General features: G+C 51.7%; 1 protein-coding gene across 5 annotated transcripts in view; it reads left to right on the top strand.

Annotated features, from left to right (window-relative positions):
• SEMA5B (semaphorin 5B) overlaps nt 1-21,030 on the top strand; it is a 214,979-nt gene that overhangs the window by 140,532 nt on the left and 53,417 nt on the right. For all 5 annotated transcript variants that reach the window (XM_069982448.1, XM_069982452.1, XM_069982450.1 and 2 more), the window contains exons 8-12: nt 233-446; nt 3,090-3,375; nt 7,295-7,430; nt 7,818-8,025; nt 9,772-9,979. In XM_069982448.1, coding sequence (XP_069838549.1) covers nt 233-446; nt 3,090-3,375; nt 7,295-7,430; nt 7,818-8,025; nt 9,772-9,979 — 1,052 coding nt within the window. The remainder of the gene's footprint in view (nt 1-232; nt 447-3,089; nt 3,376-7,294; nt 7,431-7,817; nt 8,026-9,771; nt 9,980-21,030) is intronic.

Consider the following 21,030-nt stretch of genomic DNA (forward strand, 5'->3'; position numbering starts at 1 on the left):
GCCTCCAGCACTAATATATAGTACCACGAGTGTCAGCTCCTGGGGCCAGAGATGATGGGAGTGATGATACATTGTGTGTGATAGGAGATTAGAGTGTGAGCTCCTGGGGTCAGGGAACCTTTATCCCTGCAGCTGTCCGGGGATGATGGGAATTGTAGTTTTGCCCCCCCCCCCCCCCCTCTGCTCTCTGCTTCATCTTCATTGTCTCATTAGTTTTCTCTTTGTTTTCCAGGTTGGGAACATCAGCAGAGTGATAGAGAAGATCAATGGAGTCGCCCGATGCCCGTATGATCCCCGCCACAACTCCACCGCCGTCATCACTGCCCGCGGGGAGCTGTACGCTGCCACTGTCATAGACTTCTCTGGTCGGGACCCCGCCATCTACCGCAGCCTGGGCAGCATCCCGCCCCTCCGCACCGCACAGTACAACTCCAAGTGGCTGAATGGTAGGGATTATATGGAGAAGGGAGTGGGGGGGGGGCACAGGCTGGGACTGAAGGACAGACCGCTGAATGTGTCATGTAACTCTTTAGGGCTGTCCTAGGTTATAGAAGGAGAAACCAGTTACCCATACCGCAGCAGTCCTATGTAACACCACAGATAACACAGTGATATCTCTCTGAGTACAGATAATGTAGTAGAGGTCACCTGCAGTCCTATGTAACACCACAGATGAGACCACCTGATCTTACTATTGGGTCAGGTCTGTTACAGTGTGTCAGTGTCTCGTGGCTCTGGGTCAGGTCTGTTACAGTGTGTCAGTGTCTCCCGGCTCTGGGTCAGGTCTGTTACAGTGTGTCAGTGTCTCGTGGCTCTGGGTCAGGTCTGTTACAGTGTGTCAGTGTGTCTCTGGGGCAGGTCTGTTACAGTGTGTCAGTGTCTCCCGGCTCTGGGTGAAGTCTGTTACAGTGTGTCAGTGTCTCCCGGCTCTGAGTCAGGTCTGTTACAGTGTGTCAGTGTCTCGTGGCTCTGGGTCAGGTCTGTTACAGTGTGTCAGTGTCTCCCGGCTCTGGGTGAAGTCTGTTACAGTGTGTCAGTGTCTCCCGGCTCTGGGTGAAGTCTGTTACAGTGTGTCAGTGTCTCGTGGCTCTGGGTCAGGTCTGTTACAGTGTATCAGTGTCTCCCGGCTCTGGGTCAGGTCTGTTACAGTGTGTCAGTGTCTCGTGGCTCTGGGTCAGGTCTGTTACAGTTTGTCAGTGTCTCGTGGCTCTGGGGCAGGTTTGTTTCAGTGTGTGTAACAAACCTGCCCCAGAGCCACGAGACCGATTCACACACTGAAACAAACCTGCCACAGAGCCACAAGACACACTGACCCACTGTAACAGACCTGCCCCAGAGCCACGAGACACTGACACACTAAAAAAGACCTGACCTAGAGACACACTGACACACTGTAACAAACCTGCCCCAGAGCCACAAGACACTGACACACTGAAACAGACCTGCCACGAGACAGACCTATACACTGTAACAAACCTGCCCCAGAGCCACGAGACACACTGAATCTGTCTCGTGGCTCTGGGTCAGGTCTGTTACAGTGTGTCAGTGTCTCGTGGCTCTGGGTCAGGTTTGTTACAGTGTGTCAGTGTCTTGTGGCTCTGGGGCAGGTCTGTTACAGTGTGTCAGTGTGTCTCACGGCTCTGGGGCAGGTCTGTTACAGTGTGTCTCGTGGCTCTGGGGCAGGTCTGTTTCAGTGTATAGGTCTGTCTCGTGGCTCTGGGTCAGTTCTGTTACAGTGTGTCAGTATCTCCCGGCTCTGGGTCAGGTCTGTTACAGTGTGTCAGTGTCTCCCGGCTCTGGGTCAGGTCTGTTACAGTGTGTCAGTGTCTCGTGGCTCTGGGGCAGGTCTGTTACAGTGTGTCAGTGTGTCTCACGGCTCTGGGGCAGGTCTGTTACAGTGTGTCAGTGTCTCGTGGCTCTGGGTCGGGTCTGTTACAGTGTGTCAGTGTCTCGTGGCTCTGGGTCAGGTCTGTTACAGTGTGTCAGTGTGTCTCGTGGCTCTGGGTCAGGTCTGTTACAGTGTGTCAGTGTGTCTCACGGCTCTGGGGCAGGTCTGTTACAGTGTGTCAGTGTCTCGTGGCTCTGGGTCGGGTCTGTTACAGTGTGTCAGTGTCTCGTGGCTCTGGGTCAGGTCTGTTACAGTGTGTCAGTGTGTCTCGTGGCTCTGGGTCAGGTCTGTTACAGTGTGTCAGTGTCTCCCGGCTCTGGGGCAGGTCTGTTACAGTGTGTCAGTGTCTCGTGGCTCTGGGTCAGGTCTGTTACAGTGTGTCAGTGTCTCGTGGCTCTGGGTCAGGTCTGTTACAGTGTGTGAATCTGTCTCGTGGCTCTGGGTCAGGTCTGTTACAGTGTGTCAGTGTCTTGTGGCTCTGGGTCAGGTCTGTTACAGTGTGTCAGTGTCTCGTGGCTCTGGGTCAGGTCTGTTACAGTGTGTCTCGTGGCTCTGGGTCAGGTCTGTTACAGTGTGTCAGTGTCTTGTGGCTCTGGGGCAGGTCTGTTACAGTGTGTCAGTGTCTCGTGGCTCTGGGGCAGGTCTGTTACAGTGTGTCAGTGTCTCGTGGCTCTGGGTCAGGTCTGTTACAGTGTGTCTCGTGGCTCTGGGTCAGGTCTGTTACAGTGTGTCTTGTGGCTCTGGGTCAGGTCTGTTACAGTGTGTCAGTGTCTCGTGGCTCTGGGTCAGGTCTGTTACAGTGTGTCTTGTGGCTCTGGGTCAGGTCTGTTACAGTGTGTCAGTGTCTCGTGGCTCTGGGTCAGGTCTGTTACAGTGTGTCTCGTGGCTCTGGGTCAGGTCTGTTACAGTGTGTCTTGTGGCTCTGGGTCAGGTCTGTTACAGTGTGTCAGTGTCTCGTGGCTCTGGGTCAGGTCTGTTACAGTGTGTCAGTGTCTCGTGGCTCTGGGTCAGGTCTGTTACAGTGTGTCAGTGTCTTGTGGCTCTGGGTCAGGTCTGTTACAGTGTGTCAGTGTCTCGTGGCTCTGGGTCAGGTTTGTTACAGTGTGTCAGTGTCTCGTGGCTCTGGGTCAGGTCTGTTACAGTGTGTGAATCTGTCTCATGGCTCTCCTGCAGTGTAACCCACTATCTTCTTATTACCCAGAACCCAACTTTGTTGCGGCCTACGACATTGGTCTCTTCACGTATTTCTTCTTCCGGGAGAACGCGGTGGAGCACGACTGTGGGAAGACTGTTTACTCTCGTGTGGCCAGGGTCTGCAAGAACGACTTTGGGGGTCGCTTTTTACTGGAGGACACATGGACGACATTCATGAAAGCGAGACTGAACTGCTCGCGCTCCGGGGAGGTTCCCTTCTACTACAACGAGCTGCAGAGCACCTTCCTCCTCCCAGAGCAGGACCTCATCTACGGAGTCTTCACCACCAATGTGTGAGTCCTATGTGCTGTGGACTACAAGTCCCAGGATACCCTGCTGGGAACTGTATGGTCTGATTGTCCTATAGCTGCGTTTTCACCATCTACAGCAAAGGTGTCAGTCCTGATGCCCTCCTGCTGCTGCAAAACTACAACTCCCATCATACCTGGACAGCCAAAGCTTTAGCTACAACTGCATGATGGGAACTGTAGTTTTGCAGCAGCTGGAGGGCCGCAGGTCTGTGATCCACAGTAACACTTCTGATCTTTCTGATTGTTTCAAGCTGTTGCAAAACTACAACTCTCATCAGGGTGCCAGAAGTTTGCAGTTTTGCTAATTTGTTTTGTCACAAGTAGGATAGGAATTGTAGTTTTGTAACAGTTGTAAAAGTTTTGCAACTGTTTAGTTAGGGCAAGATGGGAGTTTTATTTGTTAAGCACACTTGCCGGGTATGCTGGGAGTTGTAGTCATTAGGCATGCTTGCTGGGGTATGATGGGAGTTGTAGTCATTAGGCATGCTTGCTGGGGTATGATGGGAGTTGTAGTCGTTAGGCATGCTTGCTGGGGTATGATGGGAGTTGTAGTCGTTAGGCATGCTTGCTGGGGTATGCTGGGAGTTGTAGTCATTAGGCATGCTTGCTGGGGTATGATGGGAGTTGTAGTCGTTAGGCATGCTTGCTGGGGTATGATGGGAGTTGTAGTTTTGCAAAATTTGTAGAAGCTTTGAAAAAAAAGATGGTAAGAATTGTAGTTTGTCTACTTTGTGTCTTGGAAGAAGTTTTGCTAGTTCATGATGGGAGTTGTAGTTTTTGTAACACTCTCACCAGGGCTTGATGGGAATCAGTCTTGTAACACTCCTGCTGGGACATGATGGGAGTTGTAGTTGCTGACTCTTAGCAAGGCACGATAGGAGTTAGTGATGTCTTATGGTTTTCCTTCTCCCCCCTGATGTTTTGTGAATGTAAATCTGCGCCTCCTTCGCTGGAACCTTCTCCTGCGCTGCCCCAGAGCGTCTTCCAGATTGTGCTGGGGGCCGTAATGGATGTATTAAGGTTTACGATGTCGAGCAGCGCGCTCATTATACACCGCTCTGCGATGTGTCGGGAGAGTCGGCCGCTGCTTACGCTGCAGGAGGAGACGTGCGCCGATTCTTAATGCCGTGCAACTTTAACAAGAAAGGTAAAATAATGCGAGTAATGAGAATGGCGCGCCCCTCCCCCGGCTCATACATAACATCTCCGCTGCTGGAAATTGGCCTCACTGGGAGTAAAAAATGGCCACTGCCTTAAAAACACAGCGTGGCGGAAACCGTTGTCATGGGAACCTTTGGAAGCCATTAAAGATGCAAACTTTTGTATAGCGGTTGTGGTCCCTGTTATCTGTACCCCATCTATCAGGCAAACAGGAGGTGGAGCTGTACCCCAACCCCATCAATCGGGCATTCGGGAAGGGCAGCTGTACCCCAACCCCGTCAATCACAGATACAGGAGCCAGAGCTGTACCCCAACCCCATCAATTGGGGGTCCAGGAGGCAGAGCTGTACCCCAACCCCATCAATTGGGGGTCCAGGAGGCGGAGCTGTACCCATCTATAGGAGTCCAGGAGGTGGAGCTTTACCCCATCTATCGGAGTCCAGGAGTTGGGGCTATGGTGGAGTATAGGGGCGGCAGGTAGTAGTGCTTTACTGCTCTATAAGTTTCATTGGCTGAAGGGTTAATCCTTAAAGGGGTCAGCCCACACACAGGTCTTGGAGTCCCAGGCTGATCCTGATCCTAAGAAGTTACAGTCGTCCAGGTTTTGCAACTTTCTGATTTTCCGTTGTTTAGTTTCATCAGTATTTCTGCAAATCTCATCCCGACCTTATAGCGATCAGACAGCGGAGGACACATAACAACAGTGCCCCCCAAAACCAGCATCCCCTGGAAAACTGGGCTCTGACTGAACGGTTGTAAAGCCACAACTCCCATCATGCACTCCTTAAAACGTGCGGAAATGCAATGTTACAACACACCTACTTCTGTAATCATTGCAGTACTACATTTCCCATCATGCTTATTTTCCCATCCCACCTGACGGCCTTGGGCTGTATAGGCATGCTGGGAGTTGTAGTCTTGCAGCTGTATACAGATCACTGTGATGCAGATGCAGCAGCATCGCAGGGATGTGACCCCTCAGAGTTGTCTTTGATGCTGGTGTGAATAGCGCGTTCCCTGCACTGATACACTGTAACAGAATGCAGCTGTGTGAACCTTCCTGTCAGCATGGGGAGCGGTTGTTCCTATAGGGGTGCGCTGGTGCTGATGTATTACAGGAATATCCATTGTCCGGACCCCATGATGGTCTCCATGTTGGGGGTCCGGTCATCAGATCTGGGGTATCCACTTGCTGCTCCAGTATAATGCGCCGTCTTCCTCCAGAGCTGCCGCTCAGCCCAGTCACATGGTATGAGGTGTTAACACTATAGTGAGTGGGAGTAAAGCCCCTCAGAGCCGTCACTCATCTCCCCGACCTTTATATCGGCTCGGTACGCACGGGCGGACTCCCTGATCCGGTTTTACCAGACAGTGACATAAGTCAGAGAATAAAGGACGGGGATGGCGGTAAGTAATTGTGCGTCGTGTGTGTTAACACAAGGCAATTATACTTGTCATGTGATGACGGGCGTGCGGTGCCCGCCGTGATAATGGCCGCCACAGCCGCCACTCCTGACAGCTCTCTTGTGTGGACGGGGACTGTGGAGTCTTTGTGAGGTTCAGATTTGGAACATTTGACTGATCCAGAGGCGGGAGGCCCGACGCGTCTCTTCATGCCTCATACGACCTGTGCCAAGGCCTGGGGGTGCAGGGACCCCACACTCCTCCATCCGTGTACATTGTCAGCAAGAAGACATCCCACAACTCACCGGATAAGCTGAAACTATCAGAAGTGACTATAACCATGTCCCGGTATGACATCACACAGACAGAAGCCAATCACTGGATACAGGGGGAGAACCACAGAGCTAAACGCTTCACTGCAGTAAGACCGGCTCCATAGACTTGAAGGGGAACGCCGTCAAAAAGTTTTTTCCTTTAAAATCTCTTGGCTTCGTAAAGTTATATAGATTTGTGATTTACTTCTATTTAAAATCTCCATCATTCCAGTACTTATCAGCTGCTGTATGTCCTGCAGGAAGTGGTGTATTCTCTCCAGTCTGACACAGTGCTCTCTGCTGCCACCTCTGTCCATGTCAGGTACTGTCCAGAGCAGGAGCAAATCACCATAGAAAACCTCTCCTGCTGTGGACAGTTCCTGACATGGACAGAGGTGAGAGCACTGTGTCAGACTGGAGAGAATACACCACTTCCTGCAGTACATACAGCAGCTGATAAGTACTGGAAGGATTGAGATTTTTAAATAGAAGTAAATTACAAATCTGTATAACTTTCTGACACCAGTTGATTTGAAAGATTTTTTTTTCTACCAGAGTACCCCTTTTAAAGTCCCTTTAATCATCCCAATTTTCAGCCATGTACAGAAGCAGACGAGCGCCGATCAGCGAGATCAGCGCTCCCTTGCAGTGCCTTTACACGGAACAATCGAGCAGCCAGGCCGCGCACGTACCATCCCTGTTTTGTTTGTGCGGCCATTTAAATACCTTACAATCGCCCACATGTCCCCTGTATACACAAGAGAGATGAGCGATCATTTATAGGACTGCGATGTGATTGCAGCTCTGGAGGTAATAAAATCACACGTCTCATCTTTAGGTATTGTTATCTTGGAGTTAGGGGCCCCCTGTGTTGTCAGTATTATGGGGCTCCCGGCCCTGGTTTTCCATACGATACCAGTATTAGTTTGTGCTGCAGCTATTACAGGGGAGCGGCCGCCATCACTGCTCACAATGAACGATAATACCTCCAGCCATTATAGTTTTATTATCTTCATTTCCAGAAATAGCATAGCTGCCTCGGCGGTCTGTGCCTTCAACCTCAGCGCCATCACTCAGGCCTTCAACGGCCCCTTCAGATACCAGGAGAACCCCCGCTCCGCCTGGCTGCCAACGCTCAACCCCATACCCAACTTTCAGGTGAGCGCTGAGGGGGGTTACCCTGTCTGCTCTGTGGTGTACTGTATTTTAATTTGTGATGGGTGAGTTTTTGCAGAGTCATCTAAGCCTATTGTAATTCTGTATCTAAGCCTATCATGTATGATTACGTCTATTAAGGTGCTGTATCTAAGCCTTATGATCTTATGTGATTTTGTCTGCAGAATGGCTGTATCTAAGCCAACCATATGTGATTCTGTCTATTAAGGTGCTGTATCTAAGCCTATCATATGTGATTCTGTCTGCAGAATGGCTGTATCTAAGCCAACCATATCTGATTCTGTCTATTAAGGTGCTGTATCTAAGCCTATCATATGTGATTCTGTCTGCAGAATGGCTGTATCTAACTCATATCTAATCCTGTTGCAGTGCGGGATCCTGAATGATGACACCCCCAATGAGAACCTGACGGAGCGGAGCCTGCAGGACGCTCAGCGCCTCTTCCTCATGAATGACGTGGTGCAGCCGGTGTCAGTGGATCCTCTGGTGACGCAGGACAGCGTGCGCTTCTCCAAACTGGTGGTCGATATTGTGCAGGGGAAAGACACGCTGTATCACGTCATGTATATAGGGACCGGTAGGTGACATCAGAAAATGCTGCACTGGGTCAGGTATACTGCAGATTACAGGCTACAGTCAGGTGTATGGGTCAGGTATACTGCAGATTACAGGTTACAGTAAGGTGTACTACAGATTACAGGCTACAGTCAGGTGTATGGGTCAGGTATACTGCAGATTACAGGCTACAGTCAGGTGTATGGGTCAGGTATGCTGCAGATTACAGGCTACAGTCAGGTGTATGGGTCAGGTATACTGCAGATTACAGGCTACAGTCAGGTGTATGGGTCAGGTATGCTGCAGATTACAGGCTACAGTCAGGTGTATGGGTCAGGTATACTGCAGATTACAGGTTACAGTAAGGTGTACTACAGATTACAGGTTACAGTCAGCTATACGGGTCAGGTATACTGCAGATTACAGGCTACAGTCAGGTGTATGGGTCAGGTATACTACAGATTACAGGCTACAGTCAGGTTTATGGGTCAGGTATACTGCAGATTACAGGTTACAGTAAGGTGTACTACAGATTACAGGCTACAGTCAGGTGTATGGGTCAGGTATACTGCAGATTACAGGTTACCGTCAGGTATACTGCAGATTACAGGCTATAGTCAGGTGTATGGGTCAGGTATACTGCAGATTACAGGTTACCGTCAGGTATACTGCAGATTACAGGCTATAGTCAGGTGTATGGGTCAGGTATGCTGCAGATTACAGGTTACAGTCAGGTGTACTACAGATTACAGGCTACAGTCAGGTGTATGGGTCAGGTATACTGCAGATTACAGGTTACAGTCAGGTGTACTACAGTTTACAGGTTACAGTCAGGTGTATGGGTCAGGTATACTACAGATTACAAGCTACAGTCAGGTGTACTGCAGATTACAGGTTACAGTCAGGTGTATTACAGGTTACAGTCAGCTATACGGATCAGGTATATTGCAGATTAGTCAGGTAACTAGCTTTATAACTAGAGGCTGGGACTTGTTTCCTATTGGTGGAGAACAGCCTGAGCTACCTCAGTACCTGATAGGGAGAATCTGGAGAGAACTTCTGGAAAAGCCTGTGATAGGCCCAAAGATAGGGAGGTAGCTGGCAATCATCCTCACAGGCTTACAAGTGTTACAGTACAATTATCCCCTTTAGAATGCTTCAGTGTGCTCACTGTGTATAAATAGGGCCATCTTGTGGCCACAAAGCAGTAAGACACTTCCCACAGAAACCCTGAGGAACATAACACTCAGTATCAACCGATATACATACACAGAAACAATGGCACATAGTGCTCTGAGGCACTACAACAGGATAAAGGTGTTTATGTCAGGAGTACTACAGATTACAGGTTACCCTGAGATGTATAGGTCTGGAGTACTACAGATTACAGGTTAGCCTGAGATGTATGGGTCTGGAGTACTACAGATTACAGGTTAGCCTGAGATGTATGGGCCTGGGAGTACTACAGATTACAGGTTACCCTGAGATGTATGGGCTGGGAGTACTACAGATTACAGGCTACCCTGAGATGTATGGGTCAGGAGTACTGCAGATTACAGGTTACCCTGAGATGTATGGGCCTGGAGTACTACAGATTACAGGTTACCCTGAGATGTATGGGTCTGGAGTACTACAGATTACAGGTTACCCTGAGATGTATGGGCCTGGAGAACTACAGATTACAGGTTACCCTGAGATGAATGGGTCAGGGCTCTTGTTGGCCTCTGTGTATTTACTCCATACTGACTGTCCCACATTCACTCCGCAGAGCGCGGCACCATCCTCAAGGCCTTGTCCACAGCCAATCGCAGCCTGCGGAGCTGTTACCTGGAGGAGATGCACATCCTGCCGAGCGGCCAGCAGCAGCCAATCCTCAGCCTGCAGATCCTGCACAGCAACCGATCTCTGTTTGTGGGACTAAACAATGGCGTCCTGAAGGTTCCTCTGGAGCGATGTTCCATGTACCGATCCGAGGGGTAAGTGTGTTAGCAGCCTGGTGGGGGAGGGGTGACCCTGCTGTGTGTCTGATGAGGGTAGTTGTACCAGCAGGGACACCTTTTTAGTTGCCATGTGGGCTTTATGGCTGCTCGGTGACAGGTACATGTGGGCACTATGAGGGTGTGCTGGTAGTGTGCCTGATGAGGGTAGTTGTGCCAGCAGGGACACCTCTCTGGTTGCCATGTGGGCACTATGAGGATGTGCTGGTAGTGTGTGGTCTATGGCAGTGTCTGTGTACGATCCTGTATGAGATGAGGCAAATGCATTATGTATTGTTCCGCTCAGGTTGCAGGAGGGTGCAGTGTAGATATAAGGTCACCGCAGGCCGACTCTGATCTATTCAGCTGGTTAACACTGGCCGCTCTCACACTGGGATGAATCCATTCAGCACCAGTAAAGTATCGGTGTCACCATGGTAATTGTCAGGTTGCGGTGTGCGTTACCTCCGCGCTGCTCCCATCATGAATCCTGCTTTGTCTCCTCACATTCCATTAAATTTCATCACAGAAATCTACAATCCATTTGCGGAGCCGGTTTGTGGCGCTGCCAGGTCATTGTGCCGGATAGGAGACGCCGTGTCTGCCGGGAGAGAACACTGTGTGAGCTGTGTGATCAGTGCCGGGCGGTGTGTACAGGGGGCGACTGGGAGAGGCTGATACCTGGAGTGTCACCTGGAGATACGCTGAGATACACCGTCACCTTTAGATACTCCGTCACCTGTGCTGTCACCTGTAGATACGCTGAGATACACTGTGACTTGTGCTGTCACCTGGAGATACGCTGAGATGCACTGTCACTTGTGCTGTCACCTGGAGATACGCTGAGATACACTGTCACTTGTGCTGTCACCTGGAGATACGCTGAGATACACTGTCACTTGTGCTGTCACCTGGAGATACGCTGAGATACACTGTCACTTGTGCTGTCACCTGGAGATACGCTGAGATACACCGTCACCTTTAGATACTCCGTCACCTGTGCTGTCACCTGGAGATACGCTGAGATACACTGTCACCTGTGCTGTCACCTGGAGATACGCTGAGATACACTGTCACTTGTGCTGTCACCTGGAGATACGCTGAGATGCACAGTCTCCTGGATATGCTGTCACCTGTATTGTATCATTGTTTCCCTGATTACATGGATACTCCCAACTAGCTAGTTGTGGGGTCACCTCATATTGCTGTAATGTGGGTGTTGGCAGGACCACCCTCTCTTCTGTATCGGCCCCCTTTCTTCTGTATCGGCCCCCTTTCTTCTGTATCGGCCCCCTCTCTTCTAGCAGGGTGCGGCCTCTGATCTCAGTAATGTCTGCGGCCTCCTCTAGCGGGGTGCAGCCTCTGATCTCAGTAATGTGTGCGGCCTCCTATAGCGGGGTGTGGCGTCTGATCTCAGTAATGTGTGCGGCCTCCTATAGCGGGGTGCGGCCTCTGATCTCAGTAATGTGTGCGGCCTCCTATAGCGGGGTGCAGCCTCTGATCTCAGTAATGTGTGTGGCCTCTGATCTCAGTAATGTGTGCGGCCTCCTATAGCGGGGTGCAGCCTCTGATCTCAGTAATGTGTGCGGCCTCCTATAGCGGGGTGCAGCCTCTGATCTCAGTAATGTGTGTGGCCTCTGATCTCAGTAATGTGTGCGGCCTCCTATAGCGGGGTGCGGCCTCTGATCTCAGTAATGTGTGCGGCCTCCTATAGCGGGGTGCGGCCTCTGATTTCAGCAATGTGTGCGGCCTCCTATAGCGGGGTGCGGCCTCTGATCTCAGTAATGTGTGCGGCCTCCTATAGCGGGGTGCAGCCTCTGATCTCAGTAATGTGTGCGGCCTCTGATCTCAGTAATGTGTGCGGCCTCCTATAGCGGGGTGCGGCCTCTGATCTCAGTAATGTGTGCGGCCTCCTATAGCGGTGTGCGGCCTCTGATCTCAGTAATGTGTGCGGCCTCCTATAGCGGGGTACGGCCTCTGGTCTCAGTAATGTGTGTGGCCTCCTATAGCGGTGTGCGGCCTCTGATCTCAGTAATGTGTGCGGCCTCCTATAGCGGGGTGCGGCCTCTGATTTCAGCAATGTGTGCGGCCTCCTATAGCGGGGTGCGGCCTCTGATTTCAGCAATGTGTGCGGCCTCCTATAGCGGGGTGCGGCCTCTGATCTCAGTAATGTGTGCGGCCTCCTATAGCGGGGTGCGGCCTCTGATTTCAGCAATGTGTGCGGCCTCCTATAGCGGGGTGCAGCCTCTGATCTCAGTAATGTGTGCGGCCTCTGATCTCAGTAATGTGTGCGGCCTCCTATAGCGGGGTGCAGCCTCTGATCTCAGTAATGTGTGCGGCCTCTGATCTCAGTAATGTGTGCGGCCTCCTATAGCGGGGTGCAGCCTCTGATCTCAGTAATGTGTGCGACCTCCTATAGCGGGGTGCAGCCTCTGATCTCAGTAATGTGTGCGGCCTCCTATAGCGGGGTGTGGCCTCTGATTTCAGCAATGTGTGCGGCCTCCTATAGCGGGGTGCGGCCTCTGATCTCAGTAATGTGTGCGGCCTCCTATAGCGGGGTGCAGCCTCTGATCTCAGTAATGTGTGCGGCCTCCTATAGCGGGGTACGGCCTCTGGTCTCAGTAATGTGTGCGGCCTCCTATAGCGGGGTGCGGCCTCTGATCTCAGTAATGTGTGCGGCCTCCTATAGCGGGGTGCGGCCTCTGATCTCAGTAATGTGTGCGACCTCCTATAGCGGGGTGCAGCCTCTGATCTCAGTAATGTGTGCGGCCTCCTATAGCGGGGTGCAGCCTCTGATCTCAGTAATGTGTGCGGCCTCCTATAGCGGGGTGCGGCCTCTGATCTCAGTAATGTGTGCGGCCTCATATAGCGGGGTGCAGCCTCTGATCTCAGTAATGTGTGCGGCCTCTGTTCGCTCCTGGAGCATTGTGCTCGCCCTTAATCCTCTGCTGTGATGTGGAGCTCATCCTGCGGAGCCGAGTTTGCCGCCCAGAACCCCCGGCCCCCCCGGCGTTCTGTAATATCACACAAATGTAAAGGTCACTGCAGAAATTTCCAGCGCAGCCAGAAGTCTCTTCCCGGTGACCGCGCAGCGGCTGCTATTCTCCTCTGTTATCTGGAGGGTTTATGCATTTGTTGTGATATTTTGCTGTTTTTGTTTGTTTTTTTACATTGAAACATAAAAAATGAAGCTTAGAAAGTTATAGCCTATTGGAGTCACATGACACATTTGGCCGTTTTTGCGCCATGATTTGCAACTTTTTCAAAACTTTACTGGAAAAACATGAGGTTAAAGTTGCTGCATTGTGTATGTTCTCCCGTATACGGATTGTTGTGACCGCACCCCATATCCATTATAGACCTGGTGATCCCGACGCTCTTCAGGGTTTAGAATTCCCTCTAATATTCATGTAGCAGATATTACACAGATTCCGGCCGCCGGTGTCCGTTCATCATTGGCCCCATCGCCCCTCAGTGCCGCTAAACCGCTGTGCTTCTGTGCAGAATAACGTCGGGCCGGCGTCACACTGCTTCCCTTTTCCTTTGACTTCCAAGGATAAAAAAACGCATTTTATCGTACATAAGAATATGGCCGCCCATGGTTTTGTTTACACTAAATAAAGGATTCGTTTTGATCCATTTTTTTTTTTTTAATATTGGAAGTCAATGGAAAAACGGCTCAAAACAGATGCACACAAATGCGTCTGCTATTTCATCTGTTTTTTGCATATAACAGATGGAAAAAGCACAGTGTGAAGCCGGCCTTATTTCTGGCCCGCGGACGCCTCCCATAACAAGTGAATGAAGCTGCGGAGTAAGAATGACCCCAGGGGAGGTAACACATTCATTGAGTTTTTCTCTACCAATTCAGAGATTAGAGCTGGTGGATTAGGCCGTGATTCAGAGGCAGCAGCTCGGGGGCAGACTTCTCTGGGACATATATATATATATATCTATCTATATCCCCTGTGACTGGGGACAGATGCCGCTTCTCTCCGTCTTCCTGACAAGCTGCCATCATTCCTCTATAGTGGGCAGAAGAGTGCGGGGTCCGGGCCAGACGCTGGACTGTCAGGGAGACAACGGACTCCTCACTGCTTGGCAGGCGGCAGCAGATGAAGGGAACATTCTGCTTAAATTATCATTTATTACATCTGAGCGGCTGGAAACCATTCACTGAAATCAGGACGGTGCTATGTGTGATCCAGAGCTCCAGTGCTGGAGGATGATGGACGGTGGGATGTGTGATCCGGGGCTCCAGTGCTGGAGGATGATGGACGGTGCGGTGTGTGATCCGGGCCCTGGTGCTGCAGGATGATGGACGGTGCGGTGTGTGATCCAGAGCTCCAGTGCTGCAGGATGATGGACGGTGCTATGTGTGATCCGGGCCCTGGTGCTGCAGGATGATGGACGGTGCGGTGTGTGATCCAGAGCTCCAGTGCTGGAGGATGATGGACGGTGCTATGTGTGATCCGGGCCCTGGTGCTGCAGGATGATGGACGGTGGGATGTGTGATCCGGGCTCCAGTGCTGGAGGATGATGGACGGTGCGGTGTGTGATCCGGGCCCTGGTGCTGCAGGATGATGGACGGTGCGATGTGTGATCCAGGGCTCCAGTGCTGCAGGATGATGGACGGTGCTATGTGTGATCCAGAGCTCCAGTGCTGGAGGATGATGGACGGTGCTATGTGTGATCCGGGCCCTGGTGCTGCAGGATGATGGACGGTGCGGTGTGTTATCCAGAGCTCCAGTGCTGGAGGATGATGGACGGTGCTATGTGTGATCCGGGCCCTGGTGCTGCAGGATGATGGACGGTGCGGTGTGTGATCCAGAGCTCCAGTGCTGGAGGATGATGGACAGTGCTATGTGTGATCCGGGCCCTGGTGCTGCAGGATGATGGACGGTGGGATGTGTGATCCGGGCTCCAGTGCTGGAGGATGATGGACGGTGCGGTGTGTCATCCGGGCCCTGGTGCTGCAGGATAATGGACGGTGCGATGTGTGATCCAGGGCTCCAGTGCTGCAGGATGATGGACGGTGCAATGTGTGATCCAGGGCTCCAGTGCTGCAGGATGATGGACGGTGCGGTGTGTGATCCGGGCCCTGGTGCTGCAGGATGATGGACGGTGCGGTGTGTGATCCAGAGCTCCAGTGCTGGAGGATGATGGACGGTGCTATGTGTGATCCGGGCCCTGGTGCTGCAGGATGATGGACGGTGCGGTGTGTGATCCGGGCCCTGGTGCTGCAGGATGATGGACGGTGCGATGTGTGATCCAGGGCTCCAGTGCTGCAGGATGATGGACGGTGCGGTGTGTGATCCAGAGCTCCAGTGCTGGAGGATGATGGACGGTGCTATGTGTGATCCGGGCCCTGGTGCTGCAGGATGATGGACGGTGCGGTGTGTGATCCAGAGCTCCAGTGCTGGAGGATGATGGACGGTGCTATGTGTGATCCGGGCCCTGGTGCTGCAGGATGATGGACGGTGCGGTGTGTGATCCAGAGCTCCAGTGCTGGAGGATGATGGACGGTGCTATGTGTGATCCGGGCCCTGGTGCTGCAGGATGATGGACGGTGGGATGTGTGATCCGGGCTCCAGTGCTGGAGGATGATGGACGGTGCGGTGTGTGATCCGGGCCCTGGTGCTGCAGGATGATGGACGGTGGGATGTGTGATCCCGGGGTCCAGTGCTGCAGGATGATGGACGGTGCGGTGTGTGATCTGGGGCTCCAGTGCTGGGGGATGATGGACGGTGTGGTGTGTGATCCGGGCCCTGGTGCTGCAGGATGATGGACGGTGCGGTGTGTGATCTGGGGCTCCAGTGCTGGGGGATGATGGACGGTGGGATGTGTGATCCGGGGCTCCAGTGCTGGGGGATGATGGACGGTGTGGTGTGTGATCCGGGCCCTGGTGCTGCAGGATGATGGATGCTGTGATGTGTCATGTGACCATGGAAAATGAACTGGAATTTTTATCTCTTACAGTTTCAGCTCTTTAAGTTGTTGGGTTTTTTTTTTTTTTTTAAACCAAATTGTTCTTCATAGTAACCAAAGCTGCGCAGGATCGGCCGGGCTGTCTAATACACTGTGTGTCCTGTGCTCCAGATCAATATCTCTGCTGTCAGTGACATCAGAACATGACCCAAGACTTCTCACAGCTGAGAGGTTGTTACAGTTGTATCCTGTATTAGTCTGGAGCTCACAGAGCATTGTCTACACTGGATACAGCTGAGAGCAGGACTAGCTATGTACAATGTATCAGTCTGGAGCTCACAGAGCATTGTCTACACTGGATACAGCTGAGAGCAGGACTAGCTATGTACAATGTATCAGTCTGGAGCTCACAGAGCATTGTCTACACTGGATACAGCTGAGAGCAGGACTAGCTGTGTACAATGTATCAGTCTAGAGCTCACAGAGCATTGTCTACACTGGATACAGCTGAGAGCAGGACTAGCTATGTACAATGTATCAGTCTGGAGCTCACAGAGCATTGTCTACACTGGATACAGCTGAGAGCAGGACTAGCTGTGTACAATGTATCAGTCTAGAGCTCACAGAGCATTGTCTACACTGGATACAATTGTATGACTCCTCAGCTGAGAGCAGGTATAGCTGTGTATAATAGATCAGTCTGGAGTCCAGGCTGCAGAGCTCACAGAGCATTGTGACCACCATGGCCTGAATGAATTGTAGTCAGTAAGCGTCTTCTATATTAACCACCATTAAAGGAATCCAGGAGCGGAGGGGATAGGAGGGATATGGGCCGGCTGCTCCACATGTGGCTTCTGTGCCAGGAAGAGCTGTCATGTTTACTCAGTATTAAGTGCAGACGTGTCGGGGTCTCCAGGAGGCAGATTACACCCGCACCTCCTTTAGGGTTGTTTTTGTCCAAGGGTCGATTACAATTATGATAAAGATAATTCCGCACAGAGCTCCATTATTCTCCTCCTCCTCCTGTGTGAGGAAGGGTCTGCCAGCCAAGGGGGGCCGGGGTCAGGAGGACAGCCAAGTGCCTGCCAGCTCCACGCCTGGTGCCAGAGGGAAGACATCCATCCACATGAATCCCTCTGTCAGCTCTGGTGTCCTGTGTAACCGTCACCTTCATGTTATGTGGGGACTGTAGGACAGGTGGGGGCATCTATTGCTCCCTGTTATCAGCCCCCCATCCCCATGATCCAGGCTCTATACTCTGCTCAGAAAAATAAAGGGACACTTAAACAACACAATATATAGGAGATGAAACTTCTGTGAAATCAAACTGTCCGCATAGGAAGCCGCACTGACTGACAATCACTGTCATCTGCAACTAGCAAGACCCCTCAATAACGGAGGGTCCTGCAGGTGGGGACCACAGGCCACTTCTCACTACCTATCCTTTCTGGCTGATGTATATATATAGTGTTACACCATCACCCCCATCATCCGCACCCCCTGTATATATAGTGTTACACCATCACCACCATCATCCGCACCCCCTGTATATATAGTGTTACACCATCACCACCATCATCCGCACCCCCTGTATATATAGTGTTACACATCACCCCCATCATCCGCACCCCCTGTATATATAGTGTTACACCATCACCCCCATCATCCGCACCCCCTGTATATATAGTGTTACACCATCACCCCCATCATCCGCACCCCCTGTATATATATAGTGTTACACCATCACCCCCATCATCCGCACCCCCTGTATATATAGTGTTACACCATCACCCCATCATCCGCACCCCCTGTATATATAGTGTTACACCATCACCCCCATCATCCGCACCCCCTGTATATATATAGTGTTACACCATCACCCCCATCATCCGCACCCCCTGTATATATAGTGTTACACCATCACCCCCATCATCCGCACCCCCTGTATATATAGTGTTACACCATCACCCCCATCATCCGCACCCCCTGTATATATAGTGTTACACCATCACCCCCATCATCCTCACCCCCTGTATATATAGTGTTACACCATCACCCCCATCATCCGGACCCCCTGTATATATAGTGTTACACCATCATCCGCACCCCCTGTATATATAGTGTTACACCATCACCCCCATCATCCGCACCCCCTGTATATATATAGTGTTACACCATCACCCCCATCATCCGCACCCCCTGTATATATAGTGTTACACCATCACCCCCATCATCCGGACCCCCTGTATATATAGTGTTACACCATCACCCGCATCATCCGGACCCCCTGTATATATAGTGTTACACCATCACCCCCATCATCCGGACCCCCTGTATATATAGTGTTACACCATCACCCGCATCATCCGGACCCCCTGTATATATAGTGTTACACCATCACCCCCATCATCCGCACCCCCTGTATATATAGTGTTACACCATCACCCCATCATCCGCACCCCCTGTATATATAGTGTTACACCATCATCCCCATCATCCGGACCCCCTGTATATATAGTGTTACACCATCACCCCCATCATCCGCACCCCCTGTATATATAGTGTTACACCATCACCCCCATCATCCGGACCCCCTGTATATATAGTGTTACACCATCACCCCCATCATCCGGACCCCCTGTATATATAGTGTTACACCATCACCCCCATCATCCGGACCCCCTGTATATATAGTGTTACACCATCACCCCCATCATCCGCACCCCCTGTATATATAGTGTTACACCATCACCCCCATCATCCGGACCCCCTGTATATATAGTGTTACACCATCACCCCCATCATCCGCACCCCCTGTATATATAGTGTTACACCATCACCCCCATCATCCGCACCCCCTGTATATATAGTGTTACACCATCACCCCCATCATCCGCACCCCCTGTATAGTGTTACACCATCACCCCCATCATCCGGACCCCCTGTATATATAGTGTTACACCATCACCCCCATCATCCGCACCCCCTGTATATATAGTGTTACACCATCACCCCCATCATCCGCACCCCCTGTATATATAGTGTTACACCATCACCCCCATCATCCGCACCCCCTGTATATATAGTGTTACACCATCACCCCCATCATCCGCACCCCCTGTATATATAGTGTTACACCATCACCCCCATCATCCGCACCCCCTGTATATAGTGTTACACCATCACCCCCATCATCCGGACCCCCTGTATATATAGTGTTACACCATCACCCCCATCATCCGCACCCCCTGTATATATAGTGTTACACCATCACCCCCATCATCCGCACCCCCTGTATATATAGTGTTACACCATCACCCCCATCATCCGCACCCCCTGTATATATAGTGTTACACCATCACCCCCATCATCCGCACCCCCTGTATATATAGTGTTACACCATCACCCCCATCATCCGCACCCCCTGTATATATAGTGTTACACCATCACCCCCATTATCCGCACCCTCTGTATATATAGTGTTACACCATCACCCCCATCATCCGGACCCCCTGTATATATAGTGTTACACCATCACCCCCATCATCCGGACCCCCTGTATATATAGTGTTACACCATCACCCCCATCATCCGCACCCCCTGTATATATAGTGTTACACCATCACCCCCATCATCCGGACCCCCTGTATATATAGTGTTACACCATCACCCCCATCATCCGGCACAGAGATTCATTGGACACCTGAGATTTATTGCAGAAAGTTTTTCGCGTTTATAAATATGTAAATGTTCGGCTATAAATCTGCGGCTGTTCGGGAAACCTCACAAATCAAGATGGTAAAGAGCGGCCGCAGACTGTGCAGGAGCGGAGGGCTGCGGGATGGGGGTCATCTTGTAAATGTTGATTAGTGACGTCCCGTCCTGGCCGTCGCCGCTGACCTTGTTCTAAGCTTTGTCTTTATATTTCCATGACTCGCCTTGTAAACGTTTAACAGCGGATATAAAGCGAGCGTCCGCGTCTTTACGAGGTTTTGTCGTTTCCGTCCCCGGCCAGGCCTGGCGCTTGTTCCCGAGCAGCAGGCAGGAGACGGCCCTGATTTACGGCCGCAGTTTTGTGGAGTGTTCCCAGTCACCGGTGTCATTAAAGTGATAGAATGGCCTCTTGTAGCGGAGCACTTTATGGAGGGCTCCGCACATCAGTCTCTCACCCCGCACGCTGGTCGGGGGGGGCGCCGCCTCTATATAGCGGGGACTGGAGAGCAATGCTGCGCTGGAGAACGGCTACAGCCGGGATTAACCCATTACTGACATGGAAGCGTCATAGAGGCAGAGCACGGAGCCGGGGGGTGTGACCAGCTGTGGACACTGCCCCCTACAGGCTAACCAGGAGGGAGATGGTAGAGGGGCAACAACAAGGGGGGAGGGGGCAAAATACCATCAGGGGGAAAGAGGAGCCAGAAATATCAACCCCAGGGTAACTAATATGGCCGACATGGAGTTACTTGGGCTGGCCTACAGGGGAATTCAGGAGACTGTGCACAGGACAGGAAGAGAGACTGTGCACAGGACAGGAAGAGAGACTGTGCACAGGACAGGAAGAGAGACTGTGCACAGGACAGGAAGAGAGACTGTGCACAGGACAGGAAGAGAGACTGTGCACAGGACAGGAAGAGAGACTGTGCACAGGACAGGAAGAGAGACTGTGCACAGGACAGGAAGAGAGACTGTGCACAGGACAGGAAGAGAGACTGTGCACAGGACAGGAAGAGAGACTGTGCACAGGACAGGAAGAGAGACTGTGCACAGGACAGGAAGAGAGACTGTGCACAGGACAGGAAGAGAGACTGTGCACAGGCCAGGAAGAGAGACTGTGCACAGGCCAGGAAGAGAGACTGTGCACAGGCCAGGAAGAGAGACTGTGCACAGGCCAGGAAGAGAGACTGTGCACAGGCCAGGAAGAGAGACTGTGCACAGGACAGGAAGAGAGACTGTGCACAGGACAGGAAGAGACTGCACAGGACAGGAAGAGACTGCACAGGACAGGAAGAGACTGCACAGCAGGAAGAGAGACTGTGCACAGGACAGGAAGAGAGACTGTGCACAGGACAGGAAGAGAGACTGTGCACAGGACAGGAAGAGAGACTGTGCACAGGACAGGAAGA

This window comes from Dendropsophus ebraccatus, chromosome 9 (assembly GCF_027789765.1).
Source record: "Dendropsophus ebraccatus isolate aDenEbr1 chromosome 9, aDenEbr1.pat, whole genome shotgun sequence".
In the NCBI taxonomy this organism is placed as follows: domain Eukaryota; kingdom Metazoa; phylum Chordata; class Amphibia; order Anura; family Hylidae; genus Dendropsophus; species Dendropsophus ebraccatus.